At 38.2% G+C, this 24,282-nt stretch overlaps 1 protein-coding gene across 1 annotated transcript in view; it reads right to left on the reverse strand.

Annotated features, from left to right (window-relative positions):
• Window positions 1-24,282, reverse strand: part of LRRC1 (leucine rich repeat containing 1) — a 102,056-nt gene that overhangs the window by 25,560 nt on the left and 52,214 nt on the right. The window contains exons 5-8 of the mRNA XM_058177058.1: window positions 15,623-15,679; window positions 14,819-14,882; window positions 7,565-7,639; window positions 5,892-6,036 (exon numbers count right to left, since the gene is read on the reverse strand). Coding sequence (XP_058033041.1) covers window positions 5,892-6,036; window positions 7,565-7,639; window positions 14,819-14,882; window positions 15,623-15,679 — 341 coding nt within the window. The remainder of the gene's footprint in view (window positions 1-5,891; window positions 6,037-7,564; window positions 7,640-14,818; window positions 14,883-15,622; window positions 15,680-24,282) is intronic.

Genomic DNA, 24,282 nt, shown 5'->3' on the forward strand with positions numbered 1-24,282 from the left:
TCCTAGAATTTTGGGTTATTGTTTCCCAGGGCACAGGCTTATCTGGAGCAGGAACCCAGAAAAAGCTACACTGCAAAGCTCAGAAGAGTGACCTTCATCCTCATAAGGTTGGGTCCATGGCTCTTGCTGGGCCAGCAGCCCCGAAAATCAGGAGGCAGAACATAGTACTTGGGCAAAAGGATGTTTCCCAGGTTTCCCTCCTCAGTCAGCAAAATAGGGGTGAGTGGATGTTGGGCCAATAGGTGACAGCCATACTTAAATATGAGCAGCAGCAGATGGGACTGCCGATTCATCTTCCCCCATTCCAATTTAGCAGAGAGTAGTCACAAGCCAAATACTCTTGACTGCAGTTTCATATTCTGAGGTCAAGTACGGCTCTTTTGGAATCCACACAACATGAACAAGTCTTTCAGGTTGCCCATCAGCAGTACAGGTAGTTCTCGACTTACGACCACAATTGGGACTGAAATCCCATCATAAGTTGTTGTGATCACAAGTTGAGTCAGACCCATTTTTTAAAAACATTTTTACCACAATTGTTAAGCAAATCACCATACTCGTAAAGCAAATCCAGTTTCCCAATAGGCACTTTTGCTGGAAATCAGCACAAAAAGTTGCAAGTCACGATTACGTGACTTAGGATGTTGAAACCTGTTATAAATGCAAGCTGGTGACCAAGCTCCCGAATTGTGATCATGTGACTCTGTGTGTGTGTGTATTGGCCACAAGTGCGAGGATGGATCATAAGTTATTTTTTCTGAGGCTGTTTTAACTTTGAATTACTAAACGAACAGCTTTAAGTCCAGAACTACCTGTCTAGAGGAAATCCATCTGCTGAGCTGGCTGGAAACATAAATAATGACTCGGGATGCAAAAGAGGTGAACCACAAGATTTCGTCACAAGGAAATCCATGATAATCTTAGGATAGGATGGAGGGAGTCTCATGTTCATCTCTCTTTTTTGCACTTTCCTGTAATAAGCTAGTTCTCAGTTGCAGCTGTAGCTGACACCAGATCACATTCCTCATCCCATTAAAGGACTCGCTTGTTTTTATTCCCAGACCAAGTATTCCCAGACCAAGTACTGATTCTGATCCTTCCTTGATGAAAGCAACAGGTGTGAAAATTCGTGGCATTTTTCAGGGAGAACTGGTCAGATGACTGGTTTCAGAGTGTCATCAGAGCTGAATGGGAGCTTGTAATCATGTTCCCTTCCCTGAGGTCAAGAGTAATGTAAGCAGTTTCGATGGTGGAATACACAAGGTATACTTTTGGACAGACACTAACAATCACAGGTTTGAAAATAGGGGCAGACTGACCTTGAAGATAAGGAGCTGGTTAGCAAGGCATTACAGATGCAGGATGCAGGCTACAGTCCAGACAGCCCTATTTATATACTGTGTGCTTTTTAAACACACAGCAAAAGCTCTATTGTGTTTCCTGCCTTCCAAAGGTTGAGGGAGGAGGCGTATCAATGGCTACAAAGACATTCACTTAAGAACAGAGATGACCCCATAGCCAGGGTAATGGTAAGGGGGTAAAATACAGGGCGAGGAACCCACAGAATGCTAAGTCGATAATGGCCATCTCACTACTATCAAGAAGAATTTGTTGTTTTTTTAGGTGAAGAGAAATCACAAAAATCATTTTATCGTTTTAGGGGACAGAGCATCTACAAAATTTGAGAACTCCCAGGTAAGGATAGTAGCAGCTAAATGACAACCCCCAAGGATATGAATCTAGTAAGGCAATTGGACTAGAGTCACTAGATCCTTTTTAGTTCTCTGTTAAAACAATCCTATGCTGGATATGGGTATGAATAAGAGGGAAGATTTTATGTCACCCCACCAAAATACAAGCTTCCTGCTGAAAACAAATCACACGTCTGCTCTTTGCAAGTGATCCAATTCAATACTAAAAATTGGGGGAAGTTTGCATGGGAATATTTAATTTACCTGTTGTGTAATTTGTTTACACAAGCCTTGATGGGTTTGTTATCGTCTTTATTCCTGTTTTACTAACTTCCTGTAGTAAAGTACTTTATATTTTTCATGCGTTTCTGTGTCAGACCTGCTTCCAATGCAGTTGCTGCTTGAAATGCATGTATTAATAAATGTAATACAGTATTTCCATATATATAACATAGCCAAATTGTATATACATTTATGCAAAGGTGTAGTTGTATAACTGTAGTAGGCAGAAATTGAAATACCATGTATATTTAATAATTTGTATTTACAGCACAAGTGGATGTCGCAAGCCATAGTATAGTGCTGTAAACTGGAGATAACTGGGAAATTGCACTGCTATTTCAAATTGTTTGTAGTTTCTTTTTTAAAAAAATTCTACTAATGTTCATTCATTTGCACAGCTGTGCAGGAATACAGTACAGGAATAGTGTGGTGGTTCGCAATTGCTCAGCTAGAAAAAAAATAGCCTTAAAATAAAATATTTAAAAATATTCTCTGTCTGCAAACATCAATAAGCCATCTGGAATCAAAGGAGTCAAATAGGAAAAAATTGCAAAACTGGTTTTAAGCTTTTAAAATGATTCACCTGGGTGAAAGTTATACTGTTGTTTGGCTGGTACATATATAACATGCAATCCATGGATATTTAAAGTATTCTCTGCATATTTAAAGTATTCTGCAGAAAAATATCTATCAAGGGAACAATAGCATCAGGAGAATGTGTTTGGAAGTACTATTTGAGAAAACCAAACCCCACAGTTCTAGGATAAAATATTTGTGTCAATTACTTCATTATTTATTTTTGCTTTTAGCTGTAAGACACTTTACAGAGTTGCACTGTGTAAATGAAAAACCTGATGCACAAAAGGTCACAAATGCCAAATCTAAGCCCGAACAGAAAATCAAAACTTTCTCTGCAAGATTTCTAAAGAAATAAATAGGAAATGTAAGAAACCAACCAGCAAAAAATTAAACCTGCAATTGAACTGGCGCGCATTAATATAAGCTTATTGAAAACTATACAAATACCTCTAAGATCCTGGAGTTGTCCAAATACAGTAAGACTGCAACTCTTAGATTGTCTGTGAATTTTTATGAATATCCAAAAGGATATTATTTCTACAGAGGAACCAGGTTTGTGGACAGTCCAGTGGAAATTTCTGTTCCTATATGTACGTTTCCATTTGTATGGAAATCTCTGTAGAATGCTGCAGTCGGTGGCTTCATCACAAAAATATCTCGGAGCAAACCTAAGAACATTTATTAAACGTTGCAGTGCAGGTGAAACATTGATCTTCTGCATCGAAGGACATTATCTATTATTTCTGACAGATAATCCTATCTGTCACATCTGATTCTTGCGTTCACAGAATCATCTGATTTTTATGGTCACCAATCACTGAGAGATATACGAATAAAAATACAGGTGTCCCCATTACCTTCATAATAAACATTTGAAGATCAAATCTAAGTCTAAGTATATTGATGCCACCCATCAATAATATATCATACTCATGGGTACTACACTCAGAAGGAAAGAAGGACAAATTAAGGTGGCAGTTATTTTTTTGAATGCTGTGAATAACTCAGAGAGCCATGTAGAGCTTAATTAATGGAATCTAACTTATTCATACATCTCAAGTTGTCCCCTCAGCAATGGGTAATGTATTTAAGCTAATTGCAACATGTAACCCGTTGCCGTAAAACTGCTGGTTAGCTGCTTGTAAGTCACATCATCAAGAATAGGAAAACAAGCAACCAGGATGTTTAACAAGTGGGAGGGAAAATAAGGATAAAGAGGAAGAGATCTGAGCAGTATAGACAGGATTAAACAATCGGAATAATGCATGCAGTATGTAAATAGAGATATTTCTGTTGGGAAAATCACATGTCAGCAATCTCCTGTTTAATTATTATCATTATTATTAATATACATATACAGTACATTGCTGCTCCATTAAAGCTTAGATTCAATACGTTAAGAGTGGGGAATTAAGTATCTTTAACCCGGGTTGACATTTTGCAAATAATATCAATATTTCTTTGTACAAAGAATGACCACCTATATTCATTTGGGAAAATGCCAACAATGTGCTTGATTATTCTGGTATGCCAGCATAAAAATGAAATGAATTGCTATAATCTGGGATTTAATAATAGTGGCGAGTGTGCCTCTGTGTGTGAGTGAGCGCGTGTGAGAGAAGAGGGGGGGAAGGCCTGTATAAAACACTTAAAAAGACATTTTGCAGTGAGTGTTGAGGTGAATAAAGAACCTCACATGAATCAGCCATAGGACTTTCAAAGCTCAGAAAATTGCTCAGAAAGCTGCCTCCAGATGTCTCAGTTTGTGTGGGTATGCACAGAACCTATCTGTGACCACCAGGGAAGCAATGTGGCAGTGTATACACACAGAGGTAGCAATCACACGGGCTATCTACGGGACCGTCTACTGCCGGCCTCTATCTCCCATCGTCCGGTACGTTCCCACAGAGAGGGACTCCTCAGGGTGCCGTCAGCCAAACAGTGTCGACTGGCGGCCCCCAGGGGGAGGGCCTTCTCTGTGGGGGCTCCGACCCTGTGGAACGAACTTCCCCTCGGACTTCGACAACTACCTGACCTTAGGACCTTTCACCGCGAACTTAAACCTTATTTATTTCGTATGGCTGGACTAGCTTAATTTTTACCTTTAAATTTTAATTGAATTTGATGGGTTTTTAAAGTTTTGTAATTTTATGGGGGTGTATGTTATTTTAATATTTGGGCAAATTTAAATTAGTTTTTTAAGGGATATTTTAACTATTGTGTGTATCTGTATTTTATCTGCCTGTTCACCGCCCTGAGTCCTTCGGGAGAAGGGCGGTATACAAATTAAAATATTCATTCATTCATTCATTCATTCATTCATTCATTCATATTCATTCATATTCAAAAGCGTTTGGAGAACTCTTCTCTTGCCAATGATGCTGTTATTTCAACCAGTAAACTTAAGAGGTGCTTCCTGGGTGCCAAAGGGAGTTCCAAAGCCCGTGTTTCAAATGCCTTCTACAGCCCTAATAATATATATGTCATCTGGAGAGCAGGTATAAGACTGCTATAATAAGCAAATTTAAGATCACACTGTGGAGGGGGGAAAGCCTGAAGGAAACACATAAGCAGAACCAGACACCATTGCAAATGTCAGGTTGTCTCATGTCAATATCTCCCCACTCTGTAAATGTGCAATGCAATCTAGCTCCACGATACATCACCATCATCATAGAGCGAACATTTTTCACTCTTGCCCTTGGCAAGCCATAATGTGTTGAAACAGTGTAATTAACATCTGTAGGCAAATGAAATGATATTGCAAAGTGGCATGTAGCTGCTTTCAGATTCATGTTTTAATTATGGGTTCATTTAGGTGTAATACCAAACATGTGTGAGCTTCAGCCTCGTGTTCTTCTTTCACTGGCCATAAAATGACCCCAAACAAACCAATATGAATTTGGGATTGTTTCCATCAATTACACCTTAGATTAACCGCAATGTATTTTGTTCAGACCCAACTGCCAAACTGTGATCATAAACAGGAGAAACCTCTGATAGAGAAAGGCATTCATGACTACTGTACTGAGACTTTCATAAGCTAATTCACAATTAAATCATGATCTAATAGAGGAATAGCAGTCAAAGACCCCTAAAGGAGGCTCCAATGCTGCATAAAACAATCCAGGATCATAGGTTGCCCAATGATGCCTCAATGTTATGTACAAATACAGCCAATATTTGCCCTTATTTGCACTAGCATCAAAAAAGCAAAACATGTTCCCAACAAAAAATAGTAATAATGCACATTAGACAACATGCATTTGGTGTCAATCAACTTCTTACTTGGATTAAATATTCTAATGTTTGTTGTTTAAAAGAAAAGATTTCACGCACCTACACCATCTGGTAACATTTCAAGGAGATTCTGAGAGATGAGGAGGTCGGTTAAAGAGGTCAGGCCATTTATCTCTTCAGGTAGCTTTTCCAGTTTGTTTTCAGAGATATCCAGACACAGCAGGTTTTTCAGGTTTCCTATTTCCTACAAAACAAAAGACAAAGTCATGTCTCAACGTGCCAATGCCCAGAGATCTGACATTTGTCCAATTACAACATTCCTAAGGACAAGACTACAAATCCTCCCAACTGGATGATAACGCACTTGTGATCATATCACAAGTAAATCACCAGTAAAATCTGTATGTGTGCACCTAGCATGGGCCAACAATCTATTAGTATGTTTTCAGACTTTGAGGGTACATTAAACCCACACCCAACTCTTAGGACTGGCTCAAGCTTCAACAGTTTAACCTAAAAAAGTGAAGTACATGAATTCCGTATCCGCTTTCTATTGACCTGAACAAATGTCAGGACTCGTGCAAGGGCAGCATACATAGATTTTATGCCTTTATTTGTTTTACAAGAAGTTTTACTGAAGCAACATTTTAAATATTTATTTCCCTGATTTATATACAAGTGCTGCTACTGGATCATTGAAACATGTTTGGATTGCAGTTAGCAGTCATTTGTCTCAGCACTCCTGCTGCTAAATCAGCACAGAGGAAGGCGCCACTCTGCACCTGCTCTGTTGAACATTTAATCCCTTTGTAGGACAAGGTTAAAAACAAGTAACCAAAGCTACCTCTTTATGACAGAGGCTAACGAATAGGGGGTGGGCAACTATGTCCCCTTTATGACCTGCAGACTCAACTTTTGTCTGAAATAGTATAGGGTTTCCTGCCTGAGCCAGGGGTTGGACTAGAAGACCGCAGAGGTCCCTTCCAACTCTATTAGAATTAGAATTTTTTTTTAGAATTAGAATTTTTTATTGGCCAAGTGTGATTGGACACACAAGGAATTTGTCTTGGTGCATATGCTCTCAGTGTACATAAAAGATAAGATACGTTATTCTGTAACTTCCAGACTTCTGGGAGTTGAAATCCACAGGTTGTAAATTTGCCATTGTTGTCTACCCCTGCTAAAAAAAGTAAGTTTCTGCAAGCTCTCTTTCTAATTTCCAAGGCAGAAAACTCCTAGAGCTGGGCACTCTGTTTCATTATTATCAGTTCTTCAAAATATCTGTTTATAAACCTTCCCTGAAGTATTTCAAAAGTGCTAAATCAGGAGGGCAATCTTATCTGTATGCTCACAAATCTTCCCCTAAAATTGGACAAGTTCTGAAGAAACTTTTTGCCATTCAGTCATATATCTAATTCTGTGAATATTTCACAGACACAGACCTTAATATTTAGCTGTTCCACTGTCGCCAAGTTCTCCACTGCTCAGGGAAAAATATGTTATCTTACTTACAAGTAAACAAGCGTATTGCTTTCATAAACAATACTTTGCCAGAGAGAGAAGCAGCATAATGTCCTTGCCCCAAAACAACTTCGTCAGCTTCAAAATGGAGACACAGATAATGAAGATGAAGAGGTGCTAACATACTGAGAATAAACATGTAATGAAAAAAAAACCTTTTTCTAAAATAACAGCATACTAAGTTTTAAATGTTTTTATTTCATTAAGCAGGTGAGTTTAGTTGCAAAAATCCAGGAAGTATCTATTCTTACCTGAGGTATTTCTGCCAACTGGTTTCCATCTAACCAGAGGTCTTTAAGGTTATAAAGTGCACCTATCGTTCCTGGCTGCAATATATAAAAGGCAGGATTAGCATTAAACAATATAGCATAATAACCCATAAAGAAATCCAACTTCTTTTTATTTTATCCTAAATAGTCATTTTTTTCTGCAAATAAATAAAAGTTCAACACAAAAAATGATCATTGCCATTCCCTGTTAGCTATCCCCTGGGTCCTTATTAGATTAGGGACAGGAAATGTGACACCTTTTGGAATACTGAATGACACTCCTGAGTGTTAGCTTAACTTATTTATTTATTTATTTATTTATTTATTTATTTATTTATTTATTTATTTATTTATTTATTTATTTAATCAAATTTTTATACCGCCCTATGTCCCGAAGGACTCAGGGCGGTTTACAGCCTGATAAAAACACAAGAATGAATACAAGATAAAAACAATATTTAAAAAACTTATTGAATTAGGCCAGATTTAAAATTATAATTAAAATAGTAAAAAACCCCATTTAAAAGCTAAATTTAAAAATTAAAATTCTAGGCCAGTCCTGCGCAGATAAATAGATGTGTCTTAAGCTCACGGCGAAAAGTTCGAAGGTCAGGAAGTTGGCGGAGTCCTGGGGGAAGTTCATTCCAGAGGGTGGGAGCCCCCACAGAGAAGGCCCTTCCCCTGGGTGTCGCCAGTCGGCACTGCCTGATGGACGGCACCCTAAGGAGTCCCTCTCTGTGAGAGCGTACGGGTCGGTGGGAGGCAATCGGTGGCAGTAGACGGTCCCGTAAGTAACCCGGCCCTATGCCATGGAGCGCTTTAAAGATAGTAACCAAAACCTTGAAGCGCACCCGAAAGACCACAGGTAGCCAGTGCAGCCTGCGCAGGAGTGGTGTCACATGGGAGCCACGGGGCTCCCTCTATCACCCGCGCAGCTGCATTCTGAACTAACTGGAGCCTCTAAGGTACCTAATCTAAGGTAACCAATTGCACAAATCCTTCCATGCTGCTGGCAGTTCAAAACTTCAAGGAGGTGAAGAAAAGGTGTTGCATAGCCTACTATATGGTTTGACTTCTGTGTTGACTTCTGATAACTTTACACTTACTATGGCTTCGTTCAATCAGAAAAGTCAGCTATTTCCCATAACTACAACATACTTAGCCCTAACTATGGAAAGAATCCTTGTCCTTTTTTCAAACTGTAAGATAATTTAAGCAGGATATTAAGGAAAGAGACCCTCTGCAAGGAAAAGGGAATTAAAGCTTATTTGGAAGACCTAAAGGAGGTTGAGGAGGCACCTCTTCCCAGTAATGAAGAAGCAGCAATGGAGGAAGAAAGCACTGTCCACAGACATGATATGGACACAATTAATGAAACAACTTTAAAAAGAATTGGAGACAGAATGGGATAAACACATCGTGGAAGTAACTAAAGACATGGCAGATATATCTGAGCAAAAGAATAAACAATTTATGGAAATGTCACAGCAAGTAGTGGATATAGCTTAAGTAATCAACAAGGTTTATGGCTACAAATAATAATCTAGAGATAAGCAAGGCTTAAAAGAGTATTTCTGAAATAAAGACTGAATTAGCAGATATACAGGATTGTTAACAGGAGATATACTTTAAGGATCAAAGGAGTCAAAGAAAACTGGAACAACCCTTTTGGCTGCTCATCTCATTTCTAAAATTAATGACCTGAGCTCTGACTTGAACCTAAAGGATAAAGCTATTGAATGTGCTCATTGGGTTTATTCTCTTAAGAACACACAAAAATCTAGAGGCATCTTGGTCATATTTGTCAACATAGAAGATAAAATTATAAGAAAATCACATGAACTGGAGGAGATTAAATGGGACAATGAGAAAACATCCTTCTTCCAAGACATCAGTGAAGAAAGGAATTTAAATTACTGATAGAAAAAAGTATGCAGGACAAGTTTCATTATGAGTTGCTGATTTCCTTTTAAGTTACATAATTATTTTAAAGTTATAAAGAAGAAAAGCTATTTTCCATTGAAGATGTTATACTCATACAGAAAATTATACACATGGAAAAAAACTAATTAAAATACTATCTTTGAAGTCTTTAAAAAATTCTTTTTACAGATTTGGTTTAGAACAAAATATCTTAACAGAAGAAATACCTATTTTCTTTCATTTTCTCATATTTTGAAAGCATATCCCTCTCATACAGTTTTTTTTTTTGGGTAGGGTGGGGAAGTGGTTTTGGATCTCCCGTGCTGGCCCCTTCAAATGCTTCAACTGAATGTGATATTCTATATTGATTGATCATGCAAATTATAAAGATTATATGTAAACGCTGCTGACTTAAGAAATCCATCATAACTTTCACTTTAACTATAGCTAATTCTCTTCCTGACTGTCAACTGTTCTCACAACACAAACAAAACCTTTAGTACAAGATTACACATAGATTGTACATATCTGCAGAGGAACATAATATTCTCTCTATGCAATTTTAAATAAAATAAAATCCATACACACAAACATGCATATACACTTCTAAAAATATAAAAATTATGGCTAGATATAATCAGTTTAATTTTTTAAAAGTTCCATTGTTGGATTTTTTTAAATTGGTTTGCTAGGGTCTCGAGAATTATGCCTACACTGTGCCTGCAACCTAAGAAAAAATATATTTTTATTTTAAATGTTTGCAGGACCCAGAATGACTTGGAAAAACTGCAGATGTGGAGAAAGAGTTGGCTATCTTTTTTTTTTCCTTTTCAGTTCTTTTAATTTTCAAATCTACAGAGTAAATTGAACTACTGTTAGGAACCTAACCTAAGAATGCCGGGTACATTTTGTGGATATTAAGTAACAGCCTCTATTCTTTTTCATTCTTTTACAGGTTGATTTCTAGTGGTATAGTGGTGGGAGGGAATGATAAACCTGAATATTTTTTGCCTAGATTTTTTAAAAAATTAATCTCTTCCTTGGGTATTTTTTTAAAATGTTAATTTATAAGGTTTTATTTATAGCACTACTCATTAACCAGCTTGAAACCTTGTCTTGGAGGATAGGAGAGATACATAGCAATATTAGTTGCTTGTACACATTGAACTGTAAAATATTTGTATTTGCTTTAAAAAAAAAAAGATGGCCTAATCTATGCTGTGCTTTGTCAAAGCTAGGTAAAAAGCTAAGCCAATGGCAGCACTATCTCAGGATATACGGCACCAAAGCTATAGCAATAAGAACTTAGAGAGAAATAATTTAAAAGATAAAGTCTCATTTGAGTCAAACTTGACTCTTGGTGACTTCATGAATATTGTTGTGACCTAGGCCCAAGTAGTTATTACCAGACACAATCAATCCTAAACAAACATAGTTTATTAGAACAGCCGAGAATTACTTCATCCTCAGCTTAATCCAAATTAAGTCCAAAACAAATCCGTCAGAAAAAGTCCTTCAGCCTTATCACAAACCTTTGTCTTCTTCAGCACCCTGCCAAAGGCTTTTCTTGGCAAAGCCCCACGAAGTTCAGAAACAAGAGACGCCGACTAGAAATCAATATAGCAATGTTGCTTTCCTACAAAGAGCCCAAGATCCATTGCTGCTCTTTTAAGCCTTATGGGAGGGGCCAATCATCTCCTGGCCTTACTCCCGAGTCGTCCTTTTTGCTTTAACGGCTCTTGCCTTCTGGCAGCTCTTCGCATGTGTGCTCCTCCTGTTCCTCTGCCTCTCTGCTGTCTGCCTCTGGAGGCTCCAGAGTCTGCGCATTGCTCCCAGATGGCCCTGTCCCCACTTCTGCCTCTGACGCAGAGCCCTCATCCAGGCCTTCCCCAGAGTCCAAGACTGGCCCATGATCCTTCCCATCCTCCTCACTGTCCGACTCCGCTGCTAGCTCTACCGACTGCTAATGGACCACAACAAATATGACTATATAATTTTCTTGGCAGCAATGCAGAAACAGTTTACTACTGCATTCTTCCAAGATGTTTTCTTATTTCCTGGTCTAGTCTACAACTCTGATAATACCCCAGAGGCTCTTTCAAATATTAACCATGCCTGACCCTGTTTAGTATCCGTAAATATTTGCAAGAGGAATTTTTCTTGTACATACTTCCTTTTCTCTTACCACTGAAGATAACAAGGAGTAAAAAACTCCAAAGTGCAAGTGGTTTAAAGTTGATTTTAAAGTGAAGTATCACATATGGCAACACCCAGCAACCTTGGCTGATCTAGACTAGAAAGTTAAAAAAAATAGCAATAGAACACAGTAAAAAACAACTTCTATAACATTGCCAAAAAAACAAACAAACCTCAACAACCCTATATGGTTACTTCTATGTATGGTTGTGGCCAGAAACCAAGAACAAGTCAAAAGAAATTTTTGCAAGTGTTCATAAACAGAAAAAGTGGATATACAGTATTGGACAACAAAAACTCAATAAATATGGGAAGGGCATTTTCAAAAGTGTAGCAGTAGTCCTCAACTTATAACCAATAGTTTGATGACTGTTCGAAGTTACAACAGCACTGAAAAAAGTGACAGACTGTTTTTTGTCACTTATGACTATTGTAGCATCCCCATAGTCTCATGATCAAAATTTGGACACTTGGCAGCTGGCCCATATTTATGACGGTTGCAGTGTCCTGGGCTCATGTGATCACCTGTTGCTATTTTCTGACAAGCAAAGTCAATGGGGAAGCCAGATTCACTTAACAACTGTAGTACTAACTTAACAACTGCAGTGATTCACTTAACAACTCTCCCAAAAAAGATAATAAAATGGGGCAAAGCTCACTGAACTGTCTCACTTAGCAACAGAAATTTTGAACTCAGATGTGGTCGTAAGTTGAGGACTATCTGTACTGAGTTGGTCTTCCAGTGTTCAGTTTAACAAACCAGCAGCAATGACCTTTTCTTCAACTCTCCTAGTTTTATTGGTGAAATAAGCAAAACCTCTGTTATTGTGCAATTGTAGAACAAGAACTCACCAGCACAAACAAGTTACTGGAATCGTTTCAATATGAACTGAAATGACAATGGAAGCATACAAGGGAACAGGAATGCTTCCTGCTGCAATCACATTATAAGCATGGAGGGCATTTTTATTTTCATTCACAACACTAGTGTGAATTACCAGTGTGGAGAAGCATCTCACTACTATCCCTGCCGAACATGGGAATTTATTGGCTGGACAAGAGAAAAAGGATGACTTCATAAAGAAGAAGAAACTACATAAAAAGCATTTACAAGGATGACTATTTTAATAAAATACATGAATTATTATTCTTCCAGAGTTTCTACATACAGTACTTAGGTCAACTACACCCTATCCGTATAACAAAAGTTTCAAAAGCAGTATAAACAATGTTAATTGCACATTCTTTCAAACTGGGTTTAACTTTTTTTTCTCTTTTCCAAAGAAAATAAAGAATCACGCATATAAGGAAAAAAATACATAAAAGAAATTTCAGAAAAATTGCTCCAGAGTATAATTTTAAAGCAACTGGATGCACGCTTTCATAATGTCAGCCATAGGAGAGGGAGGGGGAAGAGAAGAGAAGATTTCTTCTCAATTTAGGAAAGATGTCTGGTGACATTCCTTGCTTCAGAGAGAGGCAGAATGCAAATGCCTTTCCCAAAAAGAAGGGATGGCTCTTTGGAAGCCCTGCTCTGCCTTATTCATAAAAGCTGCTGACTCATGACCTAGTGAATCAGAGTTTTTACCCAGGCCAAATAACTGCAAAAAGAACTACACCCATGTGATCCAGGGGGTTCCAAGGAAGTCTTCCCACTCCTGCCTCAAGAGGTTCCTTATTTCTCTTTGTTTGAAGCTAAATCAGTTCCCCATCCAGCTCTTCCAGCAAAGTAACCCCAAATCAGCTATTTGGCACATTTAAATACGTTGCCAACATTAAGTACGTTAACATTTTGTTTTTAGTTGCGTTTATATCCCGCCCTTCTCCGAAGACTCAGGGCGGCTTACACTACGTTAGCAATAGTCTTCATTCTATTTGTATATTTATATACAAAGTCAACTTATTGCCCCCAACAATCTGGGTCCTCATTTTACCTACCTTATAAAGGATGGAAGGCTGAGTCAACCTTGGGCCTGGTGGGACTAGAACCTGCAGTAATTGCAGGCAGCTGCTGTTAATAACAGACTACATTAGCAGTCTGAGCCACAGAGGCCCAACATCCCTTATGGTTTTTCCCCCCCCCCTTAACTCAAAAGCAAGCACCCCAAATGGACCTGGGATCAAGTGGAAACATGAGATTTAATCCTTCTCTTTGACACATGGATGGATGTCGGACATGTCCTGTGGGTCAATAGAAGTCATTTTTTCTACCACAGGCATTACTGGAACTTTTTAAAAATTTAATTATCTCTGAGTTCATACAAGGAAAAGACACGATTGCACTCATGGCTGGAAGGAATAATCTGTTCATGTTCCAAATCTCAATCTAGATCAAAATCCTCGCCTTTCCTGGAGAAAAATAAGGGAGTGAGATCCATGGAATTGGCAGAAATGACAAAAACTGACTAATTGGTGAAAGACAAAGCCTATCAGGTTTTGTTTTCATTTGGAGACCTCTTTTGGATTTCTTTCTTGAAAAAGATAAAAATGAAAAATTGATTTTAGGATTTGATTACTATAGGATTTGTTATTATAAAAATGTCACATTTTTATGTTCATATTGTTGGACATATTTTCTGTATCTTTTATGCTTATGTTTAAATTTAAAGTAAGAGATTTTTCATTGAATAATTTTATTCAATGAATAAATTTATGTCAATTTATGTTGCCTTGATTGTTTAATCTGTATATTTTTGTGTTTTTGGTTTAATTTCAATTAAGAGCTTCCTGTGCTAAAGAAAGTCATCCCCCTCTTCATTCTTCACCTTTTCCCCCCTTTTATTCTCTCCTTCCTAGGTTTTCTCTCTTTTTCTTTTTTTGTTATTTTGTATATCTCTTTGAGATTATTTAAATACATTTTAAAAAGCAACAAAATCCTCAGCCTTTCCTTTTGAATTAAAAAAAGAAAAGAAAAAACCAGTAACAAAAATATACACACAGAAAGCTACATGCTATAACTTAACGTGGTTAAGGTAGCCAAGAAACAGATAGTTTTGAAGAACTGCTAGAAAAAACAAATTACACACAATCAAGTCAACTTTGCAGCCTATTTTTGATATCTTACAACTGAGAGTTTAGGAAGTTGTGTACTGAATTTTCAACATGTGCAGTGCTTACCAAATTATAAAGTTCATTATTTCCTAAATCTAGTTCTTCTAGTCTCTGCAGCTGGGCAACTGACCTGAAAAACCAGGAACAATATAATTTTTAAAGATCATAAACACAAAGTTTAGCATTGGAATTAGATTAGGACATTCTTAATATGATCTAAATATTATTAAAACACTTGTGTCTTTAACCTTAATTGGGAGAAACAGTGCATCATAGGGCAAAACCTCTTGAACCAAGGTACTTCAATCAAATGGGCTAACTTACAGAATGTGTCCAAAATTTAGGACCCATGACTCCCATGGAACTGAAATTTGGGAAATTTTATTAAAAATAAAATTATCATAAAGTAAAATGTCAAAAATCATTTCTTGTGATCAACTCCTGATGCTTGACTGTGCTACACAGATCAATGTGGGTTATTTTCAAGGCAGATACATCTCTAAATATCTCCCTAAATTTCTAAGGGCTTTTCAAGTGCATTAGAAGCTCTGCCATTGTTGAAGCCATTGAGGAATCTGGTAAGGAAAGAATGACCCAAGAGGTCATGGGTTGTCTAGTTTTCCCTAGCATTACATCAATTAGTGTTAATAAAGACATTCGTTGAGTGGATTGATCTTGTGTCATGAAGTCATTTTGACTCCTAACAAACCACATAGGTTTTCTCCATGATGAAATAAAGACATTACTCTTCAGTAATATCTATTTTCTGCTATAAGATTTATTCTGTTCTTTAATTTCATTTCCATATTTAGGGAACAAGAGATTCTCAATTCATGCTGTCCATGCATACAAAACAAAGAAAATACTTACTCAGGTAAATATGTTAACAGATTCTCCCTTAATTCCAGTGACGCCAGGTTATAGAGGCTAGAGAGACAGAATAAATATGATTAACCTTTTGTGACATTAAAAAGTGCTACAAAAGAAAACAAAAAGTAGGCGTTGTAAATAGAACACCCCAAGCATTTCCTTAAAGTCTAAGTAAGCAGGCAGATATATTACCTAAGCTGATTTTTGCATAAATTGAAACCTGCATCAAGCAGTATTTCTGACCAGGTAAGCCAAGCAGCAAGAAGCAGAACTGGTGGGAAGAACATGCTCAGAGACACCAGAATTTTTAGATGGTAGAAGATGATCCCCCACTCTGTTCTTCTGGACTGACAAATTACAACCTTATATGTTAGATCAGACAAACAAGCTTCACTTCGGCCTAAGATTATTTATTAACATTGGCAACAGTAACAGAATCTTGCAAGTATGACCGTGCTTCCCTTATTTCTTCTTTTAACTTAATGTAAATGGGGGGAAGGTGCCTGTCTGAGACATTTTCATAATTCTCCCTTCTCATTTGGACTTAAGCAATGTTCATCTTCTTGTTGCTTTGATAACAGATCTCCCTTCTTTCCATCAATGTTATTCTCTTTACCCTCCACAGATCACTTAGTGGGGCTGTGCCAGTATGCTTTTATCCCTCCAAGTGCCCTACCTGCCATGAAAGAGACCAGATCACTACACTCCTCAAAAATGCCCAATTTTCTTTATTCAAAAAGATTGCTGTAAAATTAGCTAAAAGTCAAGTTTCACGCATCCCAGGGAGCACGTGTAAAAGGAGGTGAATCAGTGCAAGGAAGCAGGAAGTTTGTGTGTATCATTCTCAAAGCAGTAAATACAGTGAAAAAGAGATGACTCTATATGTTAACTGAGAGGATAGCTAAAATCCAGCGAATTCATATACAGTATGTGTCAGTGGTGAGTTTCAATTTTTTTTACTACTGGTTCTGTGGGTGTGGCCTGATGGACGTGGTATGGCTTGGTGGGTGTGGCTTGGTGGGCACGGCAAGGGAAAGATACTGTAAAATATCCATTCCCTCCCCAATCCAGGGGAAGGTTACTGCAAAATCCCCATTTCCTCCCGATCACCTGGGACTTGGGAGGCAGAGAATAGATAGGGAAAGGGGCAGTCAGAATTTTAACTACCGGTTCTCTGAACTACTCAAAATTTCTGCTACTGGTCTCCAGAACTGATCAGAACCTGCTGAAACCCACCTCTGGTGTGTGCGTCTGTGTAGAGTCCTCACATTTACATACATTACAGTGTCCCCACAATCACATGATAAAAATTCAGGAGCATGGCAACCAACATGTACTCATGACGGTTGCAATATCCCAAAGTTATATAATCACCAGTTCTAGCCAGCTTACAACAAGCAAAATCAATGGGGAAAAGTTGGATTGAATTAATGACCATGTTATTCATTCAATGACAACAGTGATTTACCTAACTAACATGGCACAAAAGTTGTAAAACAGAGTGCAACAGATTGAACAACCACCTTGCTTAATGATGGAAGATCCAATCCCAACTGTGGTAGTTAAGTCATGGACTACCTATATATTATTAAACGTATTTCACATATTTGTAACTTGTATTTCACATACTTGTAACTTGTATTTCACATACTTGTAACTTGTTGCTGGCAATCCTTATGATTTATATTGATATACTGACCATCAATTGTGTTGTAAATGTTGTACCTTGATGAACGTATCTTTTCTTTTATATACATTGAGAGTATATGCACCAAGACAAATTCCTTGTGTGTCCAATCACACTTGGCCAATAAAAAAAATTCTATTCTATTCTATTCTATACCTGTGCATTTTGTGGTGTTTATAGTGTATATCAAAAATTACATATATATATACATAATAAAAAAGAGTGTTTTTACAGAAGGTAAATAACCCAATACTTTCAAGACAATATAAACTATTTTCCTCAGTAGTAACTAAAGTACATATTCACTGCAATCTGAATGTATAGCAATTTTATTTATTGGCTTGATCGTTAAGATTTAAGGGATTAGTCACAGAAGGATCAATTAAAAGGATTCTATTCATAGCATTTCATAATGGAGTTCTCACTGTAAATGACCTTATATGGGTAAGTTTTTCATTGTCACCTCTTCATAATACAGTAAAAGTCTATATCACCATAGTAACATTTTCCCTCTCTGGGCTTTATTTAGGACTAAATGGAGCACAAAGAATTGGATATTTCCCCCAATGCTATAATCTGCTTTAATCCTTCAATTTCAAAATAAAAATAGCAATATATCTGCATTTTCTAAAACATAGCTGCCTTTGCCTTGGTAATGGATTCCAGAAAAAATGCCACAGTAATCATTTGTAAAAAGCTCTAGAGAACTTAAAAGAATAGCCATATGCTACAGACACATTTGTCAGGTGACAAAATTTTGCCTTAGTTGGCAGATATCTATATACAGGGGAAAAAAATACTAGTATTATAGCTAGTGAAGTATAAAATAAAAGAAAAGTGAGTTTATCTGTCACAGTACATGTGTTTGAACACTTGGCTAAGTATTAGCAAGCATACTAGTTTCTTACTTTGCAAAACTGAATTATAAATTTTAACACAGTAATTGCAACTTGCTAATAAAATCTAACTTAGCCATTTTGATCAGAGTCTCCCTTTGGAGCTTTATCATTTAAAATGCCAAATTATTTAGATCTGTCATTTTCTGAATGGTTCCCTGTTGATTTTATTTCACTTATTCTAATACAGGCATTCCTCAGGTTAAGAATGCCGTATTTAAGGATAACCTCTAGATATGAACCAGGCTGCAAATTACTATAAATGGTGGATGGTGTTCTCCTTCCTTGAACCAACAAATGGCTGAAGCTGTGCAATTCTTTTAGGAACTGCTGAATATACAGCATGTTTTCCTATATTCCTGGAAGTTCCTGAAAGCTTGAGAAAGGACAATGCCATCCACCATTCTAGTAATAGGTAACCCATTTGTAAATACAGGTTCCAACTCTAATACAAATTTGAATTAAGTACTGAGTTAGGAACAGAACTTGTTCTTAATCTAGAGATTTATAGATTGCTATCTGCTTTATTATCAAGCAAAAGGCAGGATGATAGGTGAGATTTTGCCCTAGTCCTGCTCCACCCCTACCCTTCTTTAATAGTTGGGTCAGGAATACTCTTTTCTCAATTCTCTGGGTCAATATGCAACACTTTTAAGCAGATCCACCTTCTTACTCACCAAGTAAAATAGTTCAGAGGGTTTTGGCTATTTGAAATTCCTTTTCTTATAGAACCTCCCAGAATTCAGATATACGAGCTCTCAACCTTAATCACTACAATCACTACAGGTTGTCCTCAACTTACGACCATAATTGAGCCCAAAATTTATGTTGCTAAAAAATGGTATTTGTTAATTGAGTTTCGCCCCATTTTATGATCTTTCTTGCCATATCCCTGCAGTTATTAAATTAGAAACTTGGTTGTTAGGTGAATCTGGTTTCCCCATTGACTTTGTTCGTCAGTAGGTTGCAAAAGGGGATCACCTGATTTTGGGACATTGCAACTATCATTAATATGAGTCAGTTGCCAACTATCTGAATGTTGATCACAGGGCCACAGGGATGCTGCAACTTTCATAAGTGTGAAAAATGGTCGTAAGTCACTTTTTTCAGTGATGTTGTAACTTTGAATGGTCACAAAATGAACTATAGTAAATTGAGGGCCACCTGTATTGCCTATTGATTGGGCCATAGAATTATGGATTCATAATACTGGCCTATTCTAGAAATGTATCAGGTCAGAAATAAGACCAATATATGTGTACACGATTTGAATACTATCGTGGAAAAAGAGTTTTTCAGCCAAATCTCAGCAACCATATGTTTTAGGAATGTTTAAATATTCCATGCAAGCTAATAGCCACATCAACATAAAGAGAAGATGCAATTTCTTAAACAAATAAGATTGTTGCTTTCTTCCTTGAGTATTCCAGATGTCACTTCTGGTTTGAAGTATAGAACCTATTAGGAGCCTTAGGGAATACATTCCAAAACAAGTTGGCTCAGTTTTAAATTAGAGCCATGCTTAAACGCAGCAGTTTTTCATTCACATGTGAATTTGTAAAGTAATTTTGGCTATGCATTAGAGCTGTTAACTATTAATTACACATGTTATGTATACATCTAATTGAACAGCCATTTCCAGGTTCTGCCAGTTGCAAAATGCAATTTGGTTTCTCAGCATTCCAAAAACAGATTAAGCAATAAAATAAATATATTAAATAACAGATCTCATACTAACAGTAAAATGTGGATAGTGCTCAGAAGACCATATCAGGAGTTCTAAATATGTGTTCTCAGGAGTTCTAAATATGTGTTCTCCTTATTCATGCGGAGGAAATGGGCTGCTTTTGGGCTGCCCCTTTCTGAATGTAGAAGGAAATTCAGCTGAGGCTCCTTGTGATTTAGAATCCTGAAAACTAGGCTTCTAAGTTACACACAAAGCACCTAGAGCAGGGTGTCAAACTCACAGGCCGCGGACCGGATGCGTCACATGCTGGCCCCACCACCACCGGGTTTAGCGAAAGGGGGGGAAGTCCCGATACGTCACGTGACAATGCCGTGATCATCGAGTTTGACACCCCTGACCTAGAGTAAGAAGAAGAAAAAATGTGCCCTCTACAAATGGAAGGCAAGAGACGGTGATAAAGGAATAAAGTTAGCACATTTATCCCAGCTTCTAGATCAAGACTTTATCACCCTAGTAAATTCTTTTTCGGCTATAAGTCCTATAAGTTTGGCTGTATTAATTTAGCAACTATTTAAAGTTACAACAAGATCGAAAAAAGTGATTTATGACTAGTCCTTGCAACATCCCAACAGTCATATGATAAAAATTTGGTGTCAGCGTTCCAGAAAACCCCTCCTGCAGAAAAGACTCCGTGGCAAGCATCTTTCAAAGTTCTTTTACTAGCATAGGTAAACTGGCACAGTTGGATGAAATCCAAATCTGGGGATCCGGGTTTTTCCCTCAATAATACAAACTCCAAAATCCCCACCCTCATGACCCCTCTGCCGATCACATGCTCCAATCTCCAACCATCCAATCTCGAGACATCACTACAGCCATTCCTTCTCCAGATGTGGGCTCAGCCTGACCTTGACCGGCAGGAAAAATGTTATTATGTCTAATAGCCCCTTGTACCACCACCACCCCTTCTCCTACTTTCCCACACAGGAGAAAGTGGCAGTGTGTGGAAGCCTTCGGCCTAGTCTGGCTTCCAAAGCTGACATTTGGGTCCTTGGCATGTATTTACAAGGATTGCAGTATCATGGGGTCATGTGATCACTTTCGTGATGATTTTCGACAGGTAAAGTCAATGGGGAAGCCAGATTCATTTAATGACTGCGTAATTCATTTATCAACTGCAGTGCGCAATTCATTTATCAACTGCAGTGGTTTGCTTACCAACTATTGAAAAAATAAAGTAGTAAAATCAACCTTGCTTAGCAATGGAAATTCTGATCCCAATTCTGATCCCAATTGTGGTTGTAAGTCAAGGACTACCTCTACATACTCTCTATGATCAGAGAGTATCCTTGAAACCAAAACCTCGGTGCCACAATGGTTAGAACGCAGTACTGCAGGTTACTTCTGCTGACTGCCAGCTGACTGCAGTTCAGCAATTCAGTTCTCACTGGCTCAAGGTTGACTCAGCCTTCCATCCTTCTGAGGTTGGTAAAATGAGGACCCAGACTGTTGGGGGCAGTATGCTGACTTTGTAAACCGCTTAGAGAGGGCTGTAAAGCACTTTGGAGCGGTATATAAGTCTAAGTACTACTGCTATTGCTATCCAGAGAGAATACCACAATCTTGTGGAGTTCTTTATATTAATAGCAATTTTATACTACAGGATGAGGAGAAACAGTACTTCTTATTTACAGTATAAGAAAGACGAGCACACTGCAATTCTGGGGAAGCTTTAAAAGCCTGCCTGCAGACCAGTGGTGGGTTTCAAAATTTTTTACTACCAGTTCTGTGGGCGTGGCTTGGTGGGCGTGGAAGGGGAATGATACTGAAAAATCTCCATTCCGTCCCCAATCCAAGGGAAGATTACTGCAAAATCCCCATTTCCTCCTGATCAGCTGGGACTTGGAAGGCAGAGAATAGATGGGGGTGGGGCCAGTCAGAATTTTTACTACCAGTTCTCCGAACCACTCAAAATTTCTGCTACCGGTTCTCCAGAACTGGTCAGAACTTGCTGAAACCCACCTCTGCTGCAGACCGATCTTCTTCAAACATCAACAGTACTTTTTACTGTTTATTGGAGAAGACCACCAAAAGAGTCTCTCGCAACAGGTAGTCCTCAGCCTACAACTACAATTGGACCTGGAACTTCGGTCATTAAGCAATGCAATGCAATGAGCTGTGCCCAAATTGAACAACCCTTTTGCTGCCTAGTATTAAGCAAATCACTCTGGTCACGAAGCACACCATGTGACTGTTAAGCAAATCTGACTTCCTCCATTGGTTTACTTGTTAGAAGCTCCCTAGTAAAGGTTATAATGGTGATCACGTAACCCCAAGATGCTGCAACCATTGTAAAATACATGCTGGTTGCCAAATGTCTAAATTTTCACTGACTGACTGCAAGGATGTTGCAATGGTTGTTAAGAGCAAGAACCGACACCATCGTAACTTTGAATGGTTGTTAAATGAATGGTCAAAAATCGAGGGTTACTTTTATTTATCCCAGCTATGGTTTGAATCACAGTGACAAGAGGCTGTCAGAGCACATCAAACTAAATCAAACTATTTCAAAGTACACAAAATAAAAAAAAACGATTCTCAATGGTTTATGACATGATAGTACTTGTGGAAATGTGATTCAGTTCTACAGAGGAATTATTGAGTCTGTCACCTGCACCTCTATAACTGTTTGGTTTGGTTCTGCAACCCAACAAGACAGACACAAACTTCAGAGGATAATTAGAACTGCAGAAAAAACAATTGCTACCAACCTGCCTTCCATTGAGGACCTGTATACTGCACGAGTCAAAAAGAGGGCTGTGAAAATATTTACAGACCCCTCGCATCCAGGACATAAACTGTTTCAACTCCTACCCTCAAAACGATGCTACAGAGCACTGCACACCAGAACAACTAGACATAAGAACAGTTTTTTCCTGAATGCCATCACTCTGCTAAACAAATAATTCCCTCAACACTGTCAAACTATTTACTAAGTCTGTGTTGTGACCCAGGCCCAAGTAGGCAGTAAGAAACTCAGTCCGTGAAAAAACAAACAAACTTTACTCGAACAGCTGAGAATTACTTCATTTCGAGCATTGTTCAACTCAAATTAAAACAAATGCCTCAGTTCTCTCGCAAGCCGTGGTCCAATTAGGCAAACTGCCAAAGGCCTTTCTTGGCAAATGTTCACAAGTCACAAAAATAAAAAAAAACGATTCTCAATGGTTTATGACATGATAGTACTTGTGGAAATGTGATTCAGTTCTACAGAGGAATTATTGAGTCTGTCACCTGCACCTCTATAACTGTTTGGTTTGGTTCTGCAACCCAACAAGACAGACACAAACTTCAGAGGATAATTAGAACTGCAGAAAAAACAATTGCTACCAACCTGCCTTCCATTGAGGACCTGTATACTGCACGAGTCAAAAAGAGGGCTGTGAAAATATTTACAGACCCCTCGCATCCAGGACATAAACTGTTTCAACTCCTACCCTCAAAACGATGCTACAGAGCACTGCACACCAGAACAACTAGACATAAGAACAGTTTTTTCCTGAATGCCATCACTCTGCTAAACAAATAATTCCCTCAACACTGTCAAACTATTTACTAAGTCTGTGTTGTGACCCAGGCCCAAATAGGTAGTAAGAACTCAGTCCGTGAAAAAACAAACAAACTTTATTTGAACAGCTGAGAATTACTTCATTTCCAGCATTGTTCAACTCAAATTAAAACAAATGCCTCCCAACACAAATTCCTCAGTTCTATCGCAAACCTTGGTCCAATTAGGCAAACTGCCAAAGGCCTTTCTTGGCAAACGTTCACAAGTCACAAAAATAAAGACAAGACGTAGACGAAGCAGAAGACGAAACAGAAGACGAAGCTACCAACGTTGTTTTCCAGCAAAGCTCAAACACTGCTGCTGGTCTGTTTTAAGCCTTATGGGAGGGGCCAATCATCTCTTGGCCCTACTCCTGAGTTGTCCTTCTTGCTTGAGCTGCTCTTCTCATGCGTGCATTAGGAAAAGGCTCCTCCTGTTCCTCTGTCTCACTACTATCAGGCTCTGGAGTCCGCACCTCACTTCCCGATGGCTCTGGCCTCACCTCAGCCTCATTGCTGTCCAACTCTGTTGCTAGCTCCGTAGGTTACTGATGGACCACAACAGTCTGCACTACTATTAACCTTCTCATCATTTCTACCACCCATCTCCTTCCACTTATGACTATGACTGTAACCTTGCTGCTTGTATCCTTACGATTTATATTGATAGTTTCTTGATTGCTTTTTTGTACCTTATGACTATCATTAAGTGTTGTACCTTATGAGTCTTGATGAGTGTATCTTTTCTTTTATGTACACAGAGAGCATATGCACCAAGACAGAT

The sequence above is a fragment of the Ahaetulla prasina genome, chromosome 1, assembly GCF_028640845.1.
Source record: "Ahaetulla prasina isolate Xishuangbanna chromosome 1, ASM2864084v1, whole genome shotgun sequence".
NCBI classification, from domain to species: Eukaryota; Metazoa; Chordata; class Lepidosauria; order Squamata; family Colubridae; genus Ahaetulla; species Ahaetulla prasina.